Source organism: Acinonyx jubatus, chromosome B3 (genome assembly GCF_027475565.1).
Source record: "Acinonyx jubatus isolate Ajub_Pintada_27869175 chromosome B3, VMU_Ajub_asm_v1.0, whole genome shotgun sequence".
NCBI classification, from domain to species: domain Eukaryota; kingdom Metazoa; phylum Chordata; class Mammalia; order Carnivora; family Felidae; genus Acinonyx; species Acinonyx jubatus.
In genome coordinates, this window is record NC_069386.1 from 144,368,110 (window position 1) to 144,392,599 (window position 24,490).

Genomic DNA, 24,490 nt, shown 5'->3' on the forward strand with positions numbered 1-24,490 from the left:
GGGATCCTGTGGTCCTGGCTGCACAGGGAGTGCATCTGGGACTCCTGTAATGGCTCAGCTTTTGTGCCTCAGGAAATCTGTAATTCACTCATGTTGAGGGACAGGAGGAAGCAATGCAAACAACTGTGTCTTTGTGCATGTTAGTGCAGTTTTCCTATGACAACAGTATCTAATTCAGAGAGTTAATAGGTAAACACAGAATCCTGTGTCCAGAGAGGCTCCCTGGGGAAACTGCTGTGTGGAGAGGAAGCCCCAGACCCTGACAGGAAACCTGCCTGTAACCTCCATCTGCACCTGCTCCTGGGAACACAAAGCAGAATTGTGCATAGTGTGCGCCCCCTGGTGGTGCTGATCCCCTCCTGCAGGGAGGTTTGTGTGTGGGCTCCCAGTGAGGTCCCCTCACTGTGTCTTTCGCACAGTAATATGTGGCCGTGTCCTCGGTCTTCAGGCTGTTCATCTGCAGATACAGCGTGTTCTTGGCGTTGTCTCTGGAGATGGTGAATCGGCCCTTCACGGAGTCTGCGTAGCCTGTGCTACCTCCACTACCACTAATTGCTGCGACCCACTGCAGCCCCTTCCCGGGAGCCTGGCGGACCCAGTTCATCCAATAGCTACTGAAGGTGAATCCAGAGGCTACACAGGTGAGTCTCAGGGACCCCCCAGGCTTCACCAGGTCTCCCCCAGACTCCACCAGCTGCACGTCACACTGGACACCTGCAGACACAAGACATGTTGGTCAGGAAACTGTCACATATCCACTGTTTCACTCATTTCCACTCACAGACTCAGTGTCCCTCGTTCATCATGAATTACCTTTTAAAAATGCAACAAGGTAAACCAAGCCAAGCACATACTCCATGATGAGGTGTCTGTGTTCTGTCCTCATCACAGAATGGGAACACCTGGGACCCCTGGAGCTGGGGCTCCTCTCCCAGCTGCACGGTCGGGCTGGGCTGGTTTTATCAGCACAGAGAGGGCCCTATTTGCATGTGCTCTGACATATATATCACACTCCAGACTTAGATTTGATTCTTTAAAAGTGAAACAGGTTTAGGGATGCACTTGTAGATTAGTTTGTGTAGATGGTGCTGTGACAATATGAAGAATTCTAATCAGTGAGCACAGTTATATTTGCAGGGACTTGTGCATTTTTACATGTCTTTCATCAACAAAGGTCATTTTCACTCTACAATTATTTTACATACTTTATGAAAGTTTAATCCCAAGTACTTTATTCTGTGCCATTTTCAGTTGTATAATTTTGTTATTTGTTTTGTATTTATTTCCATGCTGGTGTGTAGAATCACAGGTGGTTTATTTTTATTCATTTTCTTTGTTCATTTTGCATCCTGCACTTTTCCTCATTTTAAAAAACTGGTTCTAATATTTTTTGTGGTATCTCTAGGGTTTTGTTATGTTTAAGATCATGTCATCTGCAAACAAGTAATTGTCCTTCCTCCTTACTGATTTTAATGTCTTTTATTTCTTTTTATTGCCAAAGTTTGTGGGTACTTCTTCCAGTTGTAGGAGAAGAATGCTTTTTCCTTCTTTTCTTCTGGGCTTTCATCCTGTCTAAGGATTCAATTGACATAAGACTGATCTAAAGGGGAGAATAAATTTCATTTTGCAAGTGCCTGGGCTTCCTAATAATATGGCACCCAGAGAATGAACAAAGCAGGTGGCACTTGTGACTTTCAGACAACAAAACATTGGATTTGGCAAGAGTCAAGGCAAAGGTGTGGTTTTCGGGTATTTAATTAGTCAAGTAACTAGGTTTGTTTGCACAACCTTCTTGTCCCTGAGTTCCTTATTCTGGTGCTAAGGATGGTTCTCCCCTCCTGGTACAGGGAAGGGGAGTTTCCCAAGGGAGATTTATATCCTGCTGTCAAGGGACAAAGGAGGGTCTGAGTGTCCTTGGACTGGCTGTTTCTCCCGTGACTTTCATCCAAATAAGGACTGTGACACGATGACATGGTTTGAGGCGGCATAGTTATTCTTCACGTTATCATGTGGAATACTTCTATTGGGGATGACCATCATTGCCTGGCTCCTGATGTGGCAGGAATGGTTTTAGTATTTTATGTTCAATATGCTGTCAGGTGTGGGCTTTCATAGTGGCCATGATCATGTGGAGGTAATTTCCTTCTCCTTTTTAATTGAGTTATTTTTAAATGATGAAGATGTGTTTTTTGTTCATGAAAAAACTGTGTCTAATGATTTTATGAATAAATTAAGGATGGCTTTGATTCAATCATTCCCTCTGTTAATGGAGGACATCAGATTTTTGCATTTGTGTATGTGGAAGGATACTTGCATCTCAGGGATGAATCACACTGGATTATCATGTATGATCCTTTCAGTGTGCTGTTGAATTCAGTAGGCTCGGACGTAATCAAGGAATTTTGCATGTATGTGTATCTGAGACACTGGCCTGTAGTTTCCCTTCTTGTGGTGTGTTTCTCTGGCTTTGTTGTGAGAGTAAAGGTGTCCTCATAAAGTGCATCTGGGAGTGGTCTTTTTCATCAGCAATTTGTAATAGTTTGAGAAGTATTGGCATTAATTATTCTTTAAATATTGTAGAATTTTAATAACGCCTTGTTTGTTTTGGAGGGTGAAAGTTTTATATTAAGGATATCTTCTTACTAATTTTTGTTTTGTTCCTCTTGTATTTTTGCATGAAAGAGTCTTGGTGGCTTACATGATGCTAGAAAATGTGTAATTTGCTCCTGGTGATCTAATTGTTGGCCTATAAATACCTAAGTTTTTCTTTAATTATCTTTTCATGTCTTTAGTTCACTTATGTCTCCTTTTTCAGTTCTGATAGCATTTGTTTGAATCTTACCTATTTCCCTAGGCTACCTATGTTTTTTAAATTTCACTTATCTTTCCAAATTCAAATTTTAATGAAGTTGATTTGTTTTCTGTATTTGTGATAGTCTATATCTTTTCTATGATGTATCTCTTTATGTTAATTTTATATTTATCTTTTTATCTCAATGAAAATACCAATGACTTTTTTTAAAAGGAATCTGAAAAGTATACTAATTCATAGGGAACCACACAACACATGGACGTAATAAAACAATCATGTAGAGGAGAGAACCTGGAGACATCACACTTCTTCCTTCTAAATATATTGCAGAGGTACATTAACTCCAACAGTGTACTGCTGGCATGAAATGAGTCATATAGACCAGTGGAGCTCATTACGGAGCCCAGAAGTAGAATTGTGCAGATGCAGTCAGCAAATCCTCCATGAGATTTCCAACAATGCACAGTGGGGAAAGGATCGTGTCTCTTAAACATGGTGTTGACTAGGGGCGCCTGGGTGGCTCAGTCGGTTAAGCATCCAACTTCCAGTCACATACTGATGTCATGGTTTGTGGGTTTGAGCCCCACATCAGGCTCTGTGCTGACAGCTCAGAGCCTGGATTCTGTTTCTGCCTCTATCTCTGTGCCTCCCCTGCTCATGATTTGTCCCTCTCCCTCAAAAATAAAAGAAACATTAAAAAATGGTGTTGATATATGCAAAATAATGCAAATAATGCAAAATACATGCAAAATAATGACATTTGGCCATAATCTTGCATCATACATATATGTCAACACAAAAAAATCTCAAAATGGATTAAAGATTAAGCAGAACAGCTGACCCAAAATGCCTTCGAAGAAAACACACAGGATAAACATCATGATATTCGCTTGACAATGATTTATTTTATACAAAAGCAAAATCACAGAGAACCAAGGCAGACAAGGGGGACTACATCAAACTAGAAAGGGGGCAAATCAAACAGTAGCAGGGTGAGAAGGCAGTCTATGAAATGGGAGACATTACATTAAAAATATTGAAAAGGAGTTAATATCCAAAATACAGGAGGGACTCCTTAACATCAATAGCAAAAATCACAATTATAATCATAACAATAAACACATCACCTGATTAAAATTTGGGTCAAGCATGTAAATATCCATTTTGCTATTAAGGTTGAAAAAATGTCCATCCAGCATATGACTTGATGTTCATCATCACTAATCATCAGAGAATTCCACCCCTGATCCACTGAGATATCACCTCACACCGGTTAGCAAGGCTATTATAAAATAAGGCGAACACAATGAGAACATCTCAAGTGTTGCTGAGGATGTGGAGAACAGGCAATCCTAGAGTTCACTAGATGGGAGTGCAACATAGCGTAGCTACTATGGAAAACTGCGGTGAAATAACCCACTAAACTGAGTTCCTAATCTGCTCCCATACAGTTGACTTCATGTCCAGCTGAGTGTGAGGAAGGTCTGGGCCTCATGTTCTGTGGAGAGGAGGTGCAGAGACAGGTGGATCCAGTGGATGATTCCTTAACTCCTTCAGTAGAATGGACCCCTGGCTGACCGTTTTGTAAGACTTGACTCAGTGTGCCTCCCCACTGGTTGTCTCTGGCTTCCTGAACTGGATGGAGAACAAAAGGAGTGAAGGGTAGAAACTACTCTTTTTTTCTCACAGGATGTGTACATACTGAGAATCCTTGAGAGAAAGTCGTGGAGTTGATGAAGAAGCTGTGGGGTTGCGACAACCACAAGAGTCTTTACTCATAGTCTCTCTTCATGGGGATCAAAGGAAAACCTTAAGGAAAATAAAAGGAGAGAGGAGCTGCTCAAATATATTAAATTTAGGTCACTTGAATGAGTCAGTCTCCTCTGTTTGAAAATCACTTACATATATTTTAAATGGTGGCCCGTGTACTTGTGAGGCACAGGTCTGTATATGAGTTGATTTATCCCCAAGCTTGGTCTCTGTCAAGGTCGGCACTACTATATGACTGTTCACTCTAAATGTTAGAAGACATCTGTGTTTGTAAATGGTTTAGGAAACAGTGTGTACTGTTTACTGGTCAGGATGAAGTTTGCAGGGCATGATGAGAAAGATGCTTCACAGGAAACCTGTCCCTGAAACACTGGTTCTGGATATGAATTCTGAGATCTTGGGTGCCCCCTGGAGACCTGTGAACCCCCAGGTTACCTACGTGGCTCCTGGTGTCCTGTGTGTTCCTGAACCTGAGTGCCCCCAGGTGAACTGAGTGGCAACTAGTGGCCTCAATCCCCATGGAGACCTGAGCATCCCCCTGGAGGTCTGAGTGCTCCATGCAGAACTGAGCGACCCTGGTGTCCTCTGCTCCCCCTGTTACCCTGAGCACCCCAGGAGATCTCAGTTACCCCTGGTGTCCTGAATGCCCCCTCATGACTTTTAGGTAACCTAAGGGCAAATTGCAATTTTTGGACCCATGCTCAGCTCTCAGAAGTACTTTGTGGTGTTTGAGACAGCTCTGTGGCTAGGCCTATCCTGTCCTGTTCACACTTAGACGTGGTTCTGATTTTGTGGCTGTTAATCCTGGGGGCACCTCCAAGGGTGTGGCCAGCACCTGCTTTATCCCTCTTCCTCTTGCCTAACAAACTGCCTAATTGATGGACATGTGGCTCTTGTGGTCTGGACCCTAGTATGTGATATAGAATATAGGATAGTATGTGAACCATCCACTGCATCCACTCTGCTGGGGTCGGTGGATCCAATTCCACCAGAAATTACTGGTTGAGATGGAGAACCCCAAGATGCTGCCAGCGAGGTTCAGGGTGTGCAAGGCACTCACCAGTTGGACAGCTGCACCTGGGACAGGACCCCTGGGAACAAGGAGACTCAGCCTGGGCCAGTCACCAGCAGTCACAACCATTCCCATCATCCCACATCTGACATCTGAAACCCTCACCTTTGGGACCTCTCACCAGGCACAAGGAAGGCCCTACAGTCTCTTCTGTTTCTCGAATACAGTTCTGCATTCCTTAGGGACTTCAGCCCTGTCTGAGGAGAGAGCTGTGGGCTCCCACACCCTGATATTGGAGTTTACTCTAGATCTTGAGAAGTTTGCCTGTGTGGGAGGGAGCATGTCCTTATAAGTGGACAAAAATTGAGTCAGGCTCCCCTGGTGCTTCCAGGTCCACCTGTGGGCATCTCTTTGTGGATGTTGGTCCTCAGGCTTGTTGGTCCTCGGTCAAGGCAACACTTGGTCTATGAATTGTGTTGGAGGCAGGTCAAGTGATGGCCTCACCTTTCTGATCAGGTAGTGAACAAATGAGTGGATCACAATTCACTATACTCTATCTGTCCAAAAGATATTTGAAGGGATCCATATTTTCTCCAGAAAACTTTCCAAATCAAGTCTTTAAATACATTCAATTTTAACAGTCATTCCTCACATAACTGCATAGGAAAAATCTATATTGATGTCCAGTCTGGTGTAAATATAACAAGCAAAGGACACTTGTTCCCAGGATCATATTTCTTTTAGTTTCCACACTGATGTATTAACCTCACCTGACAACTACCTGCAGAGCTTGAGCACAGCTGGAGACTTCTGATCTTGATGGTTCTCTGCTGATGGGGTTTGCTTCCTCAGTCACCTGCAAAGCTTGGAAGCAGTGCCGACATCTTTAAGTGCACAGACACCAAGACATGGACACCTTTCTGTCACCTGCAGATATGATTCCCATGCATGGCTGGTGTCTCCATCTCCTGAGAAATCCCCATCCAACACAAGGGGCTGTTAACTCAGGGAGGAGGCACAGATGTCACAGAAAAGTGGGGGACTCTTCACTGATATGGCACAGAGACCATCAGTATCTGAGGTAAGAAGTTAATGGCACTAAAACAACCACATTAATGAAAATGGATTGGCTGACCTGGACATCATTGGAATCTAAAAATCCGGAGCCTAAAGAAATTGTAGAAAATGTGTTCATAGTCCTGAAGGCATGTGCCAAGAGGATAAATGCTGAGTTAGCTGAATAGACTTCAAATAGAGATCAGAATGCTAGATACTAGATAGATGATAAGTGGATAGGTGATGGATGATAGAGGGTAGATAGATGATAGATAGATAATAGATACTTTTATGTTATATTAAAGTCATTATAGAGGAGTCACATCATTATGAATGTATTTGAATGAAATTACCCACTATTGGCAATATTTTTTAAAAGACCATAATTTCATATGGAAAAGAATATTTGACACCAACTTTAGATATACAAAAGAAATAATTATGACTTCAATATTTTCTGAATACAGCTTCCACATGGGGTAGCACATGCTTGCTTGTAGATTCCTCCTCCCTCTGGGGCTTTGGCTTCCATTCCCATTTGTTCCCAGGGTCTCCCTTCCCAGGATGTCCTGAACTCTGGGATGTGCAGGGACAAGACCTCTGTCCTGGATCTGGACCATCGTCCCTCTGGCCTAACATTTACAGCTCCTTCCAGGCCCTTGCTCAACCACCAGGCTTCTGCCCACCAGGCTCCATCCCTGCATCCACCACCTGCCAGCCTCCTTCTGGACTCTTCCATTCATTTCCTGTGGATTTAACAACAGTTTGTTAGGTTGGCAGGTCTCCTAATAATAATTCGCATTGAGGAAAGAACTGTATAGATAAAACATGACAGACTCTCTCCACAATAGCCTTGAGTTCATTCCCATGATGTTATTATTTTGCACCCCATCTCAGTCCCTTGACCCCACAGTCTTGCATTAGAAACGGTCACTTTCATGAACTGAACTAAATCTGTCCCCCCTACACAACTGGTCCATCCTATCTATCTACTCTCTATGGTCATCAGACAACCACCAAGCTAAGAAGGAACACAATACACAGTGTGAAGACATAAGTATTTATAGAAATAATTTTATAAAATTTTATCTAATAATCAAAGTAATGATATATTTACAGAAGTAACTTAAATATGGTAAATGACCATGTTTATTATAAGATTCTATGAGTTTAGATGAACATAATCAAGTTACAGGACAACCGAGTAACCACAGGTCAAAGAAATGTATCATTCTCAGGTCTATCCAAACCCTTTCCTTTGCACACCAATCAGTTTCCTATCTCTCCCTTTCTCTCTGGGCCTCGCATGTTCTCTGTCTCAAAAATAAATAAACATTACAAAAATAAAGATACGTACAGGTCAGTGATATTTAATGGAGAACCCAGAAATAATCCCCTTCATCTTTGGTCAACTGAATTTTGACAAGAGCAGACAACATGACATTGGGGAACAAATGGTCTTTTTAATAAAGGGTGCTAGACAGCTGGCTATCCATGTGCAGAGGAATGAAATTGCGTCCATACCTCACACCATATACAAACATCAAATCAAAATGGATCAACAGTTTAAATGTAAAATTATGACCTCTGGAAGCAATATATCGAGATAAATCTTCATGACCATTGGGTTTAGCAATGCTGTTAGAGATGACACCAAAGCACAAGCAAGGAAAGAAAAAGTAGATAAATTTAGTTTTCTCAACATTAGAAACCTTTGTACACCAGAAGATGCTATCCCCAAAGTGAAAAGACAAAGCCTAATGGAAGACAATATTTGCACAGTATTTGTCTGGTAAGAGCCTGTTATGCAGAATGTATAAAGAGTTTTTACAACTCATCAACAAAAAGACAACCCAATTTTTAATATGGACAAAGGATTTGGATATATCTTTCCCCAGTGCAATCATACAAATGGTGAATACCACTTGAAAAGATATTAAACATCAATAGTCCTTATGGAAATGGAGATTTAAACCACAGTGAGATACCCTTTTACACGCACTAAAAATGCTCTAATCAATACAACTACAAAATAACAAATGTTGGTAAAGATGTTGAGAAATTGGAACCCTTCAACCTTGCTTGTGGAAATGTAAAATGGTGGAGACTATGTGTAAAATAGTTTGGCAATTCCCCCCCCCCAAAAAGATAAAAACATAGAATTACCATATGGCCCAACAATACTACTCCTAGATGTATATCTCGAAGAATTGAAAACAGTTGTTTAAACAAAGTGCATGTGCACATACATAGCAGCACTGTTCACAATAGCCAAATTGTAGAAACTATGCAAATGCCTATCGGTGTGTGAATGGATAAACAACCTGGGGCAGACCCTTAAACAGGAATATTATTCTGTCATACAAAGAAATAAAGTAAAATGTTGTGGCTGTAGAGAATACTGGTTTCTCAGAAAGCTATCACAGAACTCCACATCTGCACTTACATCTGGAAATTTAAAGCAAAGCCTTGAGCAGGTATTCATGTTCCCGTATTCATAGCAGCTTCTTCACAACAGCCAAAAGATGGAAGCAACCCAAGTAACTATTCACAGGTGAGTACATAAACAAAATGTAGTATATACACAATGGAATATGATTCAGCCTTAAAAAGGAAGCGAGTTCTGACACACACTAGCACACAGACTGAACTTGGCAGTCATTATGCTGAGTGAAATGAGCCAGTGACAGAAGGAAAATACACTATGGTTCCACTTAAGTGAGGTGTCCAGAAAAGTCATACTCAGAGACACCAAGTAGAATGTGGCTGTAGGGGCCAAGGGGAAAGGAATTGGGATTTAGGGTTTAATAGATGCAGAGTTTCCCTAGGGGAACATGACAACGTTCTGGAGATGGATGTACAACAGTGTGAATGCAGTTAATGCCAGACAACTGTATGCCTAAAGTGACTTACGTGGTAAATGTTATGTTACGTACATTTAATCAGAATTTAAAAAGGAAGGACTGATACACGTCACAACATGGGTGAATGCAGAAAACATCCTCAGTGACAGAAGCCATCCAGAAAAGGCCACTCAGGAACCATCTTGCTCTTTTCTTTTTTTTAATGTTTATTATTTATTGTTGAAAAAGAGAGACAGAGACAGGTCATGATAGCGGGAGGGGCAGAGCAAGAGGGAGACACACAATCTGAAGCAATCTGCAGGCTCTGAGCTGTTAGCACAGAGCCGAAAGCAGGCGCTGGAACCCATCAACTTCGAGATCACGACCTGATGTGAACTCGGCCTTTAGCAGACTGAGACCCCAGGCGCCCCAGGAACCACCTTGCTCTTTAAATCCCCCCAGGTTACACAGATAGGGGAAAGTCTCAGGAGCACTTCCCCAAAAGAAACCAGATCAGAATGGGAAAAGACATTTCACAGTGGGGCAGGTGGGGACACTTGAAGTGGGCCTGTGGTCTGGGTTCTAATGTGGAAACGCAGGGATTTCCTCATTTGGGGTTCTGTGGTGGTTTCTCGGGAGGGCGTCCCCGTTTGGGTTAAAACGCACCAAAGTATCTCATGTGAAGTGGCAAACGCGGTAAAGAAACGAGCGTCCAGGTAAAGTGTATTTGCGCTGCTGTGACACGTTCATTGCACGTCTGAAATCACAGAGTAAGGTACTCCTCCAAACAACAGTGTCAGCCCCGCATGACAGAAGCAAGAGAGGGGTCAAACGCTGTGACGTAGGCCCACGCCCAGACCCAGCTCACCCAGGCATAGAGGCCAGGGGCCCTGCAGGAGGCAGCACGTGAGCCAGAGGCACGTGGGAGGGTTCCCTTGGTGGCCACGTGATTGGGTGCAGCGGAAGCAGTGGGATTTGGAATTCCGGTTGTCCACAAGACGCCACTAATAAGCTGTTAGAACTGCGAAAACCAATGAAGGGACATCTCACGGAAGTGGACCCGGGAGGCGGGGAGGGGAGGCTGGAAGGCGGAGCCCACCACCCAGGGTCAGGCTCCGGAACAACCCATGGCTATAGATCCAAGATTAGAACCCTCCGCGGAGAGAGGCCCCAGGCTCAGGCCCCACCAGGGGAAGCTGTGCCCTGCGGCCCCTACAGGAAACCCACCGCGCCTGCAGCCGGCCCGGGAGGCGCCTGCTCGCCCTGCAGCCCTGCTTTCCTCCTGCGGACCTCGCTTCCAAACCAGCCTCCCAACTTCCTCTTCTCCGCGAAACAGCGTTCCTCTCCGTGTGCTCCCCACCCGGCCGCGGGTTTGCCACAGCTTGCTGGGCCCGGATGGCAATTCTCCGCTACTCCTGAATAAACCCGCTTTTGCTGGTAACGTAACTGGCGGCGTTATTTCCAAGGGCAACGGAAGGATAAACGAGGACACTCGCAGGATAGGAGATCAGCACACACACACCACGTGCACGTCTGCACGCTCCTGCCGACCCGTCGGAAAGAGAAAGGAAGAGACGGTGCCATTTGCAACCGCAGCAGAAGGAACGACGTGCCCCAGAACAATCTGAGCAAGGAGGTGGCAGGCCTGCTGTCCCAGGACAGGGCACTGGGGACAGAAACGGAGGAAGACGCACGGGGGCGGAGAGTGGCTCTGTGCTCCTGGCCGCGGAGGAACCGACCCCGAGAGCACGTCTGTCCTGCCCGGAGCGACCTGCAGCTCCGGGGCGTCGCACCGAACTCCCCACGGCGCCGTCGCAGACTCGGGAGGGACCCCCCGCCCCGCGCGGAGGCTGAAGGGACCCGCGAGGCCAGAGCGGCGGGAGTGCAAGCTCCGCCAGGGGACCGACCCCGCTCCTGGCCCGCGAACCGCATGAGGAAGCGGCGGGAACCGAGTGGGCGCGGAGCAGGAACACGGCCGCGCGGCCCCGCCGCCCGGCGCCGGTGAGGTAAGCCCCGCGGGGGACACAGTGTCACCGCGCACGACGCTGCGCAGGGTCCTTTCCCCCCAGGGTCTGGGGAACACCGCCCCCCTCAGCCTCCAGGTTCCGGAAGCTCCTCTTCCTGGGGCCTGGCTTTCTCCTCACCTGCTCCTCCCTTGGCGGGACCTGAGAGGACCGGGTTCTTGTCCGTGTGGACGCGGGGCCACGTCCCCATGAATCCTCCACAGCGGGTCCTGAGGAGACCGGGTTCTTGTCCGTGTGGACGCGGGGCCACGTCCCCCTGAATCCTCCACAGCGGGTCCTGAGGAGACCGGGTTTTTGTCCGTGTGGACGCGGGGCCACGTCCACCTGAATCCTCTACAGCGGGTCCTGAGGAGACCGGGTTCTTGTCCGTGTGGACGCGGGGCTATGTCCCCCTGAATTCTCTACACTGGGTCCTGAGAGGACCGGGTTCTTGTCCGTGTGGACGTGGGCACTCGTCCACCCGATGTCTCCACAGCGGGTCGTGAGGAGACCGGGTTCTTGTCAGTGTGGACGCAGGGCCACGTCCCCCTGAATCCTCCACAGCGGGTCCTGAGGAGACCAGGTTCTTGTCCGTGTGGACGCGGGGCTATGTCCCCCTGAATTCTCTACAGTGGGTCTTGAGAGGGCCGGGTTCTTGTCAGTGTGGACGCGGGGCCATGTCCCCCTGAATCCTCCACAGAGGGTCCTGAGGAGACCGGGTTCTTCTCAGTGTGGACGTGGGCACTCGTCCACCCGAAGCCTCCACAGAGGGTCCTGAGGAGACTGGGTTCTTCTCAGTGTGGACGTGGGCACTTGTCCACCTGAAGCCTCCATAGCGGGTCCTGAGGAGACCAGGTTCTTGTCAGTGTGGACGCGGGGCCACGTCCCCCTGAATCCTCCACAGTGGGTCCTGAGGAGACTGGGTTCTTGTCTGTGTGGACGCGGGGCCACGTCCCCCTGAATCCTCCACAGTGGGTCCTGAGGAGACCGGGTTCTTGTCCGTGTGGACGCAGGCCCAGGTCCTCCCAAATCCTCCACAGCGGGTTCTGACGAAACCGGGTTCTTGTTGGTGTGGACACGGGCCCTCGTCTCCCCGAAGTCTCCACAGCGGGTCCTGAGGAGACCGGGTTCTTGTCTGTGTGGACGCAGGCCCAGGTCCTCCCGAATCCTCCACAACAGGTCCTGATGAAACCGGGTTCTTGTTGGTGTGGACGTGGGCTCTCGTCGTCTCAAATCCTCCACAGGGTGTCTTGACGAAACTGGTTCTTGTCTGTGTGGACACGGGCCCTTGTCCACCCGAAGTCTCCACAGCAGGGCCTGAGGAGACCGGGTTCTTGTTAGTTTGGACATGGGCCCTCGCCCTCCCGAATCCTCCACAGCGGGTCCTGACGAAACCGGGTTCATGTCGGTGTGGACCTGGGCCCTCGTCCTCTGGAATCTTCCACAGGGGGTCCTGATGAAACCAGTTCTTATCGGCATGGATGCGGGCCCTCCTCCGCCAGAAGTCTCCACAGTGGGTCCTGAGATCAGGTTCTTGTCACGTGGACAGGAACCTATGTCGTCCTGTTCCCCCACTGTGAATGTAATGGCACAGCCTTAAGGTCAGAGTGGTCCTTCATGAAGAGCTCCTTAGATTGTGTTGTCAAGGGTCTCTACTCCAGGTTGGAAATGGTCAAGGATCTGGGCGCATGACACAAGGCAAAAACAAAAAACAAAAACCCACACTCTTTGAATTGTCCCCATTCTATCTTAGAGTTGGATGGCGTCACCTGGGCTTGACCTCTCCCAGTGGGCCTGTGCTGCCATGCCATAAAAATCCAAGTCCCAGGAATCAGAGCTTCTTTCTTCCTACCTCTGTGGGCTCTGGGGGCTTGGGGAGCGTCTTCCTCAGAGCCTTCCCCCTTTTTTGTCTGTGTCTCCTGCCCTGTGCCTTGGTGTGCTTGTCATGGTCTTTTGATAGAGTGAAAAGTCTGGAGGCTCCTCTAGGGTGTGTCTGTAAACAGGCTGTGGATACTTTGAGTTTTTCAGTGAATGATGACTTTGGCGGTCTTGGACCAATCCAGTCAGCTGCAGCATGTCAAGTGCTGTAAGCAACAGCTCGGAGCCAATGACGAAGACCCACAAAAGCCAATCAATGTCCTTGTCTCCCTCCCTTTGGACAAATGATTCCAGGAAGCCTTGCATTTCCATGATGGTATAGTGCCTGGCACCATTTCTGTCTCTCACGCTGGTCCTTGGACATGTAGGTGTAGTGGATCGTGACAGGGAAAATCTGGGATAGAAGTTATTTCTTCCCAGAGTCGTGTTCTGTGGCCTCCCACACTGAGGTGTCCCACTCAATACCTGACAGGTGGGGAGCCATTGGCGACAGCAGCGAGGATTGCAGCCACTAGGGGGAGCTTGCCTTGGCCAAGTCCTCCACCCTGGGTGCCATGATGCTCCTTGTAGATTTGCCTCCATCACTAGCTAGGGCTGGCTAATCAAGCACAACACCACGGTGCTGGCCACAACACAGTGGACCAATCAGCTGGTGTCTTCTTCGACACTAATCTAGGAACACTGTCCTCGGTGCCCACCTCCTTTGGAGATAAATAGGAAATACACACCCCTGCACCCCCAGACTGGTGCCTGCTTGTTGGTCTCTGCAGGGAGTCTGACCTTTTATGGCACTGATAATTTAGGGTGAGGGTTTCTGGCAACACCTGGCATAAGCCCAAATCAAAGCTACAGACCACCAGCAAGCACCAGCTCCTTCCCACAGCAGCTGCGATGTGAGGGTGAGGAATGAGTGAGCCATTCTTAGGTTTAAGGCATTGTAGGGGGGGCATCAGCTAGGCTCCCAATCCCATCCTTGGAGATAAATGTACTGTGGGACCTCAGCTTCTGTACTGAATTAAGAACATGTAGACTGTGACCTGCTGAAGGAAGTGGCAACAGCAAGTCACAGTGGGTGACAGGCAGCTCCCTAGGCATCTGAGCTCTCGCTTGGGGTACATGAGATGTGCAGGCCCCTTGTGACTGAAGGTGGGGTTTCAGTACACCCCCAACAAAGGAATTGGAAGCACAGGATTTATGACTTACAGAGCCCAGAACAAGAGGGCACAAGGACCCAGGGAAGGGCAGGCCTCCACCCCAAATTCCCAATGATCAGGACATAGAAAACAGGGTAGGAAGTACAGGTATTCTTGGGAGCGGATGGGGCTGAATTCGCTAACTTTCACAGGCTCACCTCTGTGTTATTCTAGAAGGTGCTTGGAAAACCAAAGTGGGTATCCTAGGCAGATTCTTATCTACAGTTAAACTCACTGAAAAGTAGGCAAGAGAAAGAGAGCAGGGATTCACATTCACCGAGCTCCCTCTAGATGCCAGAGTCATCCATAGGCACTTGTGCCTACCTTTCTGATTGATTTCATTGGGTGCTCCTTTCAGCCTCATGGTCTCAGTCTCCCACATTTGGAAATTTGCTCTCCAGGGAGGCACAGCTTGCACTAGGTGGAACCTAATGCCAGTCCCCTTCCCTCACAGCCCACAGACACCCCAGTGTGGGACAGGCAGTATGGGTGGTGGTAGCCCTCTATTATCCTGAACACATGTTGGGACTGGGGGAAGACAGATTACCTGGAGAATGAGAAAATGTTCAGTACACAAGAGCACGGTTTTGGAGAAAACTCATGAAGTTGCCCATAAAAGACCTTGTGTCAACTTCTCTTAATTCTGGAACCAGACACTTCTGCTCAAGACACAGCTGCGACTCAGGTCCTCTTCCCAGAAACTAAGGCTCAGTTTGGGCTCTTACAAGCTTAAAAACTACATAAAGGCTACAAGCATGCAGTTTTCAAGTTTTATTTCAGAGTGCTGGTCGGTGACCCATGAGAGACCTGGTGTCAGAGCTGTGATGTGCCTGAGGACCCCTGTGTCTCCCGCAGACCCTTGGAAACGTGGATGTCAGCTGTGCCGCCTCATTACTGTATTTTTACAGATGCACCAGGTGCATTGTCTATAGTTGTTCAGGGGTCTGGAGGCTGAATTATGGATTGTCTTCTCCAAAAATCTCTTCCTTAACTTTCTCTGTGTTTATAGTTCTGACATTTCTGGCAACAACAAAGAGGAATGCAGCTATTATGGCATAAATGTGACCAAAAACCACTCTGAGATATACCATGGATTCATGACTTTGCTCACTGAATTCTTCTTGGAGGGGTCCACAGTCTGTGCTCCCACCAGTGCCTTGTCCGTGCACCATGGAGGATCCCAGCCTATGTGGCAGTGGCAGTTCCTGTTATGGTTGCACATCCCTCTGTGACTGCATTTCTCTGGGATACAGTCATAATTCAGCTGAGCCACACTGCCATTGGAGTAGGTATCCTGACAGAACTTTCCAGAAGCACAGGAAGTACCAGTTCTCACATGACCAATCTCGGTTGTTCCTGTGCTACGATGTGAATCCAGCCCCAAACATCAGAACCCTGGATCTCAGACAGATGGAATCCAACATGCTCTTGCAGCTGAGGGAGATGTGTGACATTCCTACACTGCAGCCTTCCACACGGCACGCCTGTATGGGAACAGGTTCAGCGTTGAATTCCCCGGGGTCTTCTGCAGTGTCCATGTCAGCTGCCTTTGTGATTTATGGTATAGCAGACATCTTCACCTTTCCCAGAATTTCTGCCAAAGCTTTCTTGGCAGTGAATAGTGCGGTCAGTGCAGTTTCCATGATAGCAGCAGCCCTCTTCAGTGCACACGGTTCCATCTTGCATATGGAAGTCATCAGGGTACGCCAAGGACACCCCATGGCAGGACTCTGGAAGATCACGTATATTTTGGATTGGTCTGCAGGGTGTCCAAGCAGCGGAGTTGGTGCAGTCTGTATAGCATCTGCCTGTATTACATTTGCCCCCAGGGGTTCAGATACAATCACGCATACAGCCTAGATTGCTGTAGCACTGCTTGAAGGAGCCGCAGTCACACTGCTTGCCTGGATCCACTATGTAGTTTCCATAATGATAGTGGGTCAGGCTTTTATTTAAATGCACCATTTCAGTGTTGAACATGCACTCGCCTGTTCCACAATTCATTATGTGCTGCATATGAATGAAGGAACAGTTCCTGAAAGCTTCCATTATACCAGTTAGTTGGGTCCTAAGGCAGCTGGACCTTTTTTGGCAAGCACATTCATCAGTGTCAATGCACAAGCCACAATTTCTTGCCATCTGATGTGTTGCTATGACAGACAAGAGTAAATAATGTCTGCCTAAATAACTCAGAATGATGGCATATAACCCATTGGTGGATGGCATATAGAATATACAACTGGAGTGCAATGAACCTCATGGGGCCCATCTCAAATCACATTAAGGGTGAATGTGTTTTAAGAAATCGAAAATACTTTGACTCATACTACTGAAGAGAAAAAAGGACTCTGATGCAACACATAATTGCCCGTGTGAGCTTGATGTCTCTCACTATAAATGACCATGAAACCAATAACTTACATCAATACCATGAAATATTGACTCAATTAAGCTAACTAGCCTTATTAGGAATTGGGCACCTTTTTCCACGTGGTTAACACACTATACATTGTTTTGAAACTGAGAGCAAGTCCTTTGAAAATTCCGTGATGGGATGAACAGAACTTACTAGAGATCCTTGGGGCTGCACTGGCATTTCCTTGAGGAACAGGGGGTCCCCTGTCCTCCTTATATCCCAGGTTATAAGTAGGTCCCATTGCACAGATGTCTGCGACTATCTGAGAAACAAAGTGTTCAAACCATTGGAAATCACCGAGGGGTCTCATTTCATAGGCAAGTTAATCCAACTTCATGATATCTTCAAAGCTGCCATAGCCTGTGTCAATTGTGACCATGGAAAAAGGAATCTCCTCCAGGTAGCCGAGGTAGTAACAGTCTGGAGGCATGAAGGGGTAGTCCATCTGCAAGGCTCCCTGAGCATCCTGAGTCATCATCAGCAGAGTCTGGACCAAAAGAGTTTCTTGTGTCGCATGTGCATAACATGTCTCTTGCCCCCAAAATGCAGGCTATAGGACAGACAGCCAGGCATCTGAATGCCCTTGCTGTGGTCCGGCTCCTTCTTGGGAATTACCACCTCAGAGGAGATGTAGCGCCATGAGGGATGCCCTTGAGAACCCTGCACAGGAGCCAGCACTGCCCAGAGTGCAAACAGCAAGAGGGGTGCCCTCAGGGTGACCTGGCCCTCTGCCAGCCTCATGCCCCTGCTCAGGGACATCTGCCAGTGAGAATGGATAAATGGAGGATCCTCAGCAAAGCCAGGTCTAGACCATCAGACAGAGCAGAGGGCTGTGCCAGGTGGCCAGCACGCTGCACCTGGGGGCCACCTGTGGGGTTTGGCAACAGTCCCAGGGTGTGGCATTGGGTGACCCTGCACATCAGTTCAGCTGGGGTGGATGTGGGAGGGGCAGGTGGGCCATGCTCAAGAGTGGTCACATGGACATGGGTAGGGATTTGGACCCAGAGGCATGGCTCTAGTCAACACCTTCAATCTTTCCTCCCGCTACTTGCATATGGGCTATACAGTTATAACACCCTGAACTTCTCTACCAATTCCATGTCCTGTGGTACTGCTGGGTCACTTTCTTTGGATGACTACTTTTCCTCATTACAGAGACCACTGCTTTTGCTTCCTTGTGATGTGGAGGTAAACATTGTCAATTTTACCTTTATGGGTGATGCAAAAAATCGCTTTGTCGTTTTATGTGTCTTATTCTCCTTGGCTACTAGTTTGCAAGCCATTTGGTCCTTTTGGTTGTTGCTTTGAAGGTTCCTCTGAGTTCACTGAGCAAAACATTTCTCATATTCTGAGTGATGATTGGTGAACTACAAGGTTGAATTTTAGTATTTTCTTATGCCAGCTGGGGAGAACAGAAAGTACTGCTGACCATGTGTGAGCCCCAGGGGTTTTCTCCTCTAATCCCTTATGGTGGTTGTTTCCTGGCCTCTGGCAGTCTCCTCCCATGTAGTTTGGTTCCCTCTTCAGCTGGAGATGCAGGGAAGTTGAGGTTACTTTGGCAGCTTGTACCATGGAGTCTGCCCACGATCAAAAGATGGTATTGACCGTGGCACTCCCTTGCTTGATTAAGTACCCTCTACTGCTTTAACACGCCCTGGGTCAGGGAGAAACCTCAGAGTTGGCTTTTGGACAAGAGTTTGCCTTTTCCCCAGTGTCTGGCCTTCTGAATATAGCTCAAATTCCTTTCCCACCAAAACTGAAACTTTGAACATTGACCTTTCCAGCAACAGGCAGCTGAATTTGGGTTTTGATAACAATGAAATGGAGAGTGAAATGGCAGTTTCCAGGGCCTGGCAGGGAGGGTCAATGAGGAGTAGATCTCAAGGGCTATGATTTTGTGTTATGCAAGATGATTAAGTTCTAGAGGGGTCTCCACATCATTACCCCTGTAATTAACAATACTGTAATGTATGGTTAAAATTTTGTGAAGAGTGTGGGTCTCATGTTCAGTGAGACCTTACCACAATATAAAAGTGGAAGACACGAGTTTTGCTTCTCACACAACAGTGTGCTGAACTGCATGGACACACTCTCTACTGATAATTTGAAAACAATTTAAAAAAACTTATATGTTTTGGAAACTAACCCTGAGGATATGTCATTTACAGATATCTTCTTCCATTCCATAGGTTGCTTTTTTGTTTTGTTGATTGTTTCCTTCACTGTGCAGAAGCTTGCTATTTTGAGGTAGTCTCTCTCTATATATAATTTTCTTGTATTATATTAATGTAAATTCAATCTGTTCACATACAGTGTAGTACTGATTTTAGGGGTAGAATTTAGAGAACCATCGCATACATGTAACACCCAGTTCTCATTTCACCCAGTGCCCTCCTTAATGGCCACATGCCATTTAGCCCACCTCCCCCACTTCCCCTCAGTTTGTTCTCTGTATTTAAGAGTGTCTTCTGGTTTCCTCCCTCTCTGTTTTGATTTATTTTATTTTTCCTTTCCGTATGTAGTGTTTCTTTTATTCCACTAATGTGTGAAATCATAGGATATTTGACTTTTTCTGACTGACTTGTTCCACTTAGCATAATACACTGTAGTTCCATCCACATTATTGTAATTGGCAAGATGTCATTCTTTTTGATGACTAAGTAATATTGCATTGTATATATTTACCGCCTCTTCTTTATGCATGTGTTGATGAATATTTGGGTTGTTCCACGATTTGTTTTTTGTTGATAAGGCTGCCATAAAGATTGGGATGCATGTGCCCCTTCGAATCAGCATTTTGGTATCCTTTGGATACCTTTGGTATCCTTGGATAAATGCAATTGCTTGATCACAGGATAGTTCCGGTTTTAATTTTTTGAGGAATCTCCACACTGTTTTCCAGAGTGGCTGCGCCAGTTTGCATTAGCATCAACAGTGCGAAAGGGTTTCGCTTTCTCTGCATCCTTGCTGACACTTCTTGTTTTCTGAATTGTTAATTTTAGTCATTGTGACAGGTGTGAGTTGGTATCTCATTGTGGTTTTGATTTATATTTCACTGATGAAGAGTGTTGTTGAGCATCTTTATTCGTGTCTTTTTGCCATCTGGATGTCTTCTTTGGAAAAATATGTATTCATGTCTTCTGCCCATTTCTTCACTGGATTATTTGTTTTTTGAGTGTTGAGTTTGGTAAGTTCTTTATAGATTTTGGATACTAACCCTTTATCTGAGATGTCATTTACAAATATCTCCCCCCATTTTGTCAGTTGCCTTTTAGTTTTGTTAATTTGTTCTTTGCTGTGCAGAAGCTTTTTATCTTGATGAGATCCCAATAGTTTATTTTTGCTATTGTTTCCCTTGCCTCTGGGGACATGTCTAGTAAGAACTTGTTCTGGCCAAGGTCAAAGAGGTTGGTGCCTGTGTTCTCCTCTAGGATTTTGATGGTTTCCTGTCTCACATTTAGGTCTTTCATTCAATTTGTATTTATTTTTGTGTGTACTGTAAGAAAGTGGTCCAGGTTCATTACAAGTTCACGATGCTGTCCAGTTTTCCCAACACCAGTTGTTGAAGGGACTTTTTCCATTTGATAGTCTTTCCTGCTCTGTCAAAGATTAGTTGATCATATAGTGATGTGTCCATTTCAGGGTTTTCTAATCTTTTCCATTAATCTATGTGTCTATTTTTTGCCAGTATCATCCTGTCTTGATGACTACAGCATTGTAATATAGCTTGATATCCAGAATTGTGATGCCTCCAGGTTTTTTTCTTTTTCAAGATCTTTGGTTATTTGGGGTCTTTTGTGGTTCCATGATAATTTTAGAGTTATTTGTTCTAGCTCTGTGAAAAATGCTGGTATTATTTGACAGGAAATTGAATTATTTGCATTGAATGTCTAGATTGCTTTGGATAGTATTGTCATTTAACAATGATTTTTCTTTTAATCCATGTGCATGGAATATTTTTCCATTTCTTTGTGTTTTCTTCAATTTCTTCCATAAATGTCCCAGACCTTTCAGAGTACAGATCTTTTACCTCTTTACTTAGGTTTATTTCTAGTATATTATGGTTTTGGTGTAATTTTAAATGGGATTGATTCCTTGATTTCTCTTTCTCCTGCTTCATTATTGGTGTATAGAAATGTAACAAATTTCTATATGTTGATTTTGTATGCTGCAAATTTACAGGTTTATTGTACCAGTTCTAGCGGGGTTTTTTTTTGGTGGAGTCTTTCAGGTTTTCTATATATGGTATAAAATTCAACTCCAGAACTGAATAATCCTATTAAAAATGGCCAGGAGACATGAATAAGCATTTTTCCAAATGCGACCTACAGATTGTCAATAAAAACATGAAAAGATGGTCAACATCACTCCTCATCAGGGAAATATAAATCCAAACTACAATGAAATATCAACTCACACTGGTCAGAAAGGCTGAACTCAACAGCACAAGAAACAACAGGTGTTGGTGAGGATGCAGAGAAAGAGGATCCTTTTCGAGGTGCTGGTGGGAATGCACACTGGCACAGCCCCTATGGAAAACAGCATGGAGGTTCCTTAGAAAGCTAAAAATACAACTACGTTACGATAGAACAAATGCACTACTAGGTATTTACCCAAAGGATACAAAAATACTAATTGAAGGGAATTGTACCTCTATGTTTATAGCAGCTATGTCACAAACAGCCCAGCTATGGAAACAACCCAGCCCAAGTATGCATTGATTGATGAATGGGTATAGAATACGTGGTATATCTACATAACCCCGTCCACGCACACTGGAATATTTCTCAGCCATAAAAGGAATGACATTAGCTCTTTGTAAGGACAGGGATGGGCCTAGAGAGTATTATATTTACTGAAATAAGTCAGAGAAAGACAAATATATGATTTCATCCATATGTAGAATTTAAGAAACAACAAATGGGCAAAGGGACAAATAAGAGATAAGAGGCAAACCAAGAAATAGGCGATTTTTTCAATGTTCACTTATTTATTTAGAGAGAGAATGGGAGGTGGGGCAGAGGCAGATGGGAAGAGAATCCCAAGGAAACGTCGTGCTGTCAGTGCAGAAACCAAAGTGGGGCTTGATCTCAGGAACGATGAGATCAAGACAAGAGCCCAGATCAAGAGTCATGGGCCTAACCCATGGAACCACGTAAGCACCATGAAACAGATACTTAACTATAGGGGAAAAACTGATGGTTACCCTGGGGAGGGTGGGTGGAGGGATGGGGAGGTAGTTGATGGGGATTAAGGGGAGCGCTCATAATGAACACTGGGTGCTGTATTGCAATGTTGAATCACTATATTTTACACCTGAAACTAGTATTACATTGCATGTTAACTAACTGGAATTTGAAGAAAAACTCAAATAATGTATTTATAGTGCAGCAAATGGCCATGTTGGCATACAGCCCATGAAGAAGCATTTATTCCAGAAAATATACTACCAGAAAGAATACCTAGAATATTTGAACTAAGGTATGTTCTTTTCCTTTCCCACCCCAGATCAGCAAGTAGAAACTCCAGTGCAAGTAACTGGGACTATAGGCATGTGCCACTGAGCCTGGCTGCAACCTCCCCTCCAGACTGTTGTAGCCAATACACAGGATTCCTGGTGACCAGCTCCTGTTCAGAGGACTCTTTCCCAGAGGGACAGGATGTCAGTGACCCTAAGCTGTTTGCTGTTGAGGCCAAGCCCCAGCAGGTGCCACTGAGATGTGCGACTCACTCATTGTTGGCAGCCCCACTCCCAGGAAGGAAGCTCTGCCCTGGGCACAGTCCACTAGGGATGCTGGGAACCTGATCACCCCAGACCTGACTTGTATGGCAGGAGTCTCATGCCACCAGGACAAGCAAGCCACAAGGCAGTGAAGCTGCCAGCCACCCCTAAACAGAGCCCTCAGCTTCCAAACTGTTTGGAATCCTGTTTGTCCCCGACACCCCCTGCAGCTGCAGACCTTTGCCCAGAGTATTGCCCAGGGTAAGGGGGAGATGGAGCAATCCTCTAAATCAAGGAGCAAATCTGTTCCTATAGAACTGACTTCATTTCCAGCTGAGTGTGAGGAAGGTCTGGCCCTCATGTTGTGGGAGAGTCAGGTGCAGGAGACCAATAGTTTCAGTGGAGGATTCCTAACCTACTCCCGCTCACCTGCAGGAGAGAGCCAGAGCCAGGGACAGTGGAGGGAACAGCTCCTGTCAGAAGACATATCAGAGTATGGTCTCAACAACTCTCCATTCAGAGGAGTCCGAGGTTGTAGGGTTCAGTCTGTGGAGACTCCATACATCAGAGGGTGGTTGAACATAGGAGTGCTCTCAAATGAAGCAGAGTATCTCATCATGTGGTTTGGGAAAGAAAGAGATAAGGAATGCCCAACCAAACCACTGTCACCATGGTCTGGCTGTGTGAATGTCCCAGGTCACACCACCTCTGTAATTATGGGACTACCGCCCTTCCCTCCACATCATGTCTTTGAGTTTCACCTGGTTTCAGGTGTGCATCAGTAGTGTCACATTTCTCTGGCAAAGCATCCCATTGATGGAAGTTTCATAGTTGGTTTATTCCTTTATATTTAGAAAGACTTTTGCCTTATTCTGAGCTTCTAACACTAAGAAAGATGCTATAAATATTTACACACCATTTATTTTCTGAGCATGGGATTTCATTTTTCAGGGACAAATACTCGGGAGTGGTATTTCCAGGATCCTTTTTATGCCATCCATGTATAATTTCATAAGCAACAGCCAACGGTTTTCCAGAGCTGGTGTTTGTTTGTCAATCCTTCCTGCATTGTTTGAGGCCCCACGTATGCTGGATGCTCACCTGGATGTTGCTGTCAGTGTTGTTTTCATTCCGGAGCCATTGGGATGTGTGTATAGGGCATCTATTGCGTTCTTGATTTGAATTTCCCTGACAGTCGATGGTGTGAAGAGTCTTCTCCAGTCAGTAACTAATGTGTCTATAACCTCAAGGATAGGATGTCTACTACACAAGGCTGTGCTTGTTTTATGGAGGTTTGTTTCCTTTCTTCCTATTGACTGTTGAGGGTTCTTAGCATATTCAAGATGCAGATCCCTTGGTGGTTATGCAATTTGTGAATGTTGTCTCTTACTCTGTAACTTATCTAAGTATTGGTATTCACGTGGGCAGATAAGCTTATTTGATTTTCACAAAGTCTATTGATACCATTTCTTTTTATGGGTGTTGTGTTCTTAGCTATAGTTTTCATTTTCTTGATGATTGATTGCTTGTGACTAATATTTTTTTAAAGTGTTTATTCTTGATAGAGAGAGACAGAACGTGAGCGGGGAAAAGCATAGAGAGAGGGAGACACAGAATCTGAAGCAGGCTCCAGGTTCTGAGCTGTCAGCATAGGGCCTGACAACGGGGCTCAAACCCTCAAATCGTGACATCGAGACCTGAGCTGAAGTGAGACACTTAACCGACTGAACCACCCAGGCACCCCACTGATTTCTTGACTTACAATGTAACTAAAAGTCTTGTTTT

General features: G+C 45.8%; 1 pseudogene and 1 gene segment (V, D, J or C); both read right to left on the reverse strand.

Annotated features, from left to right (window-relative positions):
- Positions 1-169: 169 nt before the first annotated feature.
- LOC128316182 (immunoglobulin heavy variable 3-23-like) overlaps positions 170-24,490 on the reverse strand; it is a 31,604-nt gene continuing 7,283 nt past the window's right edge. Inside the window, 1 exon segment of the V gene segment in view lies at positions 170-714. Within this exon segment, the coding sequence occupies positions 170-714 (545 nt within the window).
- Positions 14,592-19,663, reverse strand: LOC128316146 (disintegrin and metalloproteinase domain-containing protein 29-like; annotated as a pseudogene).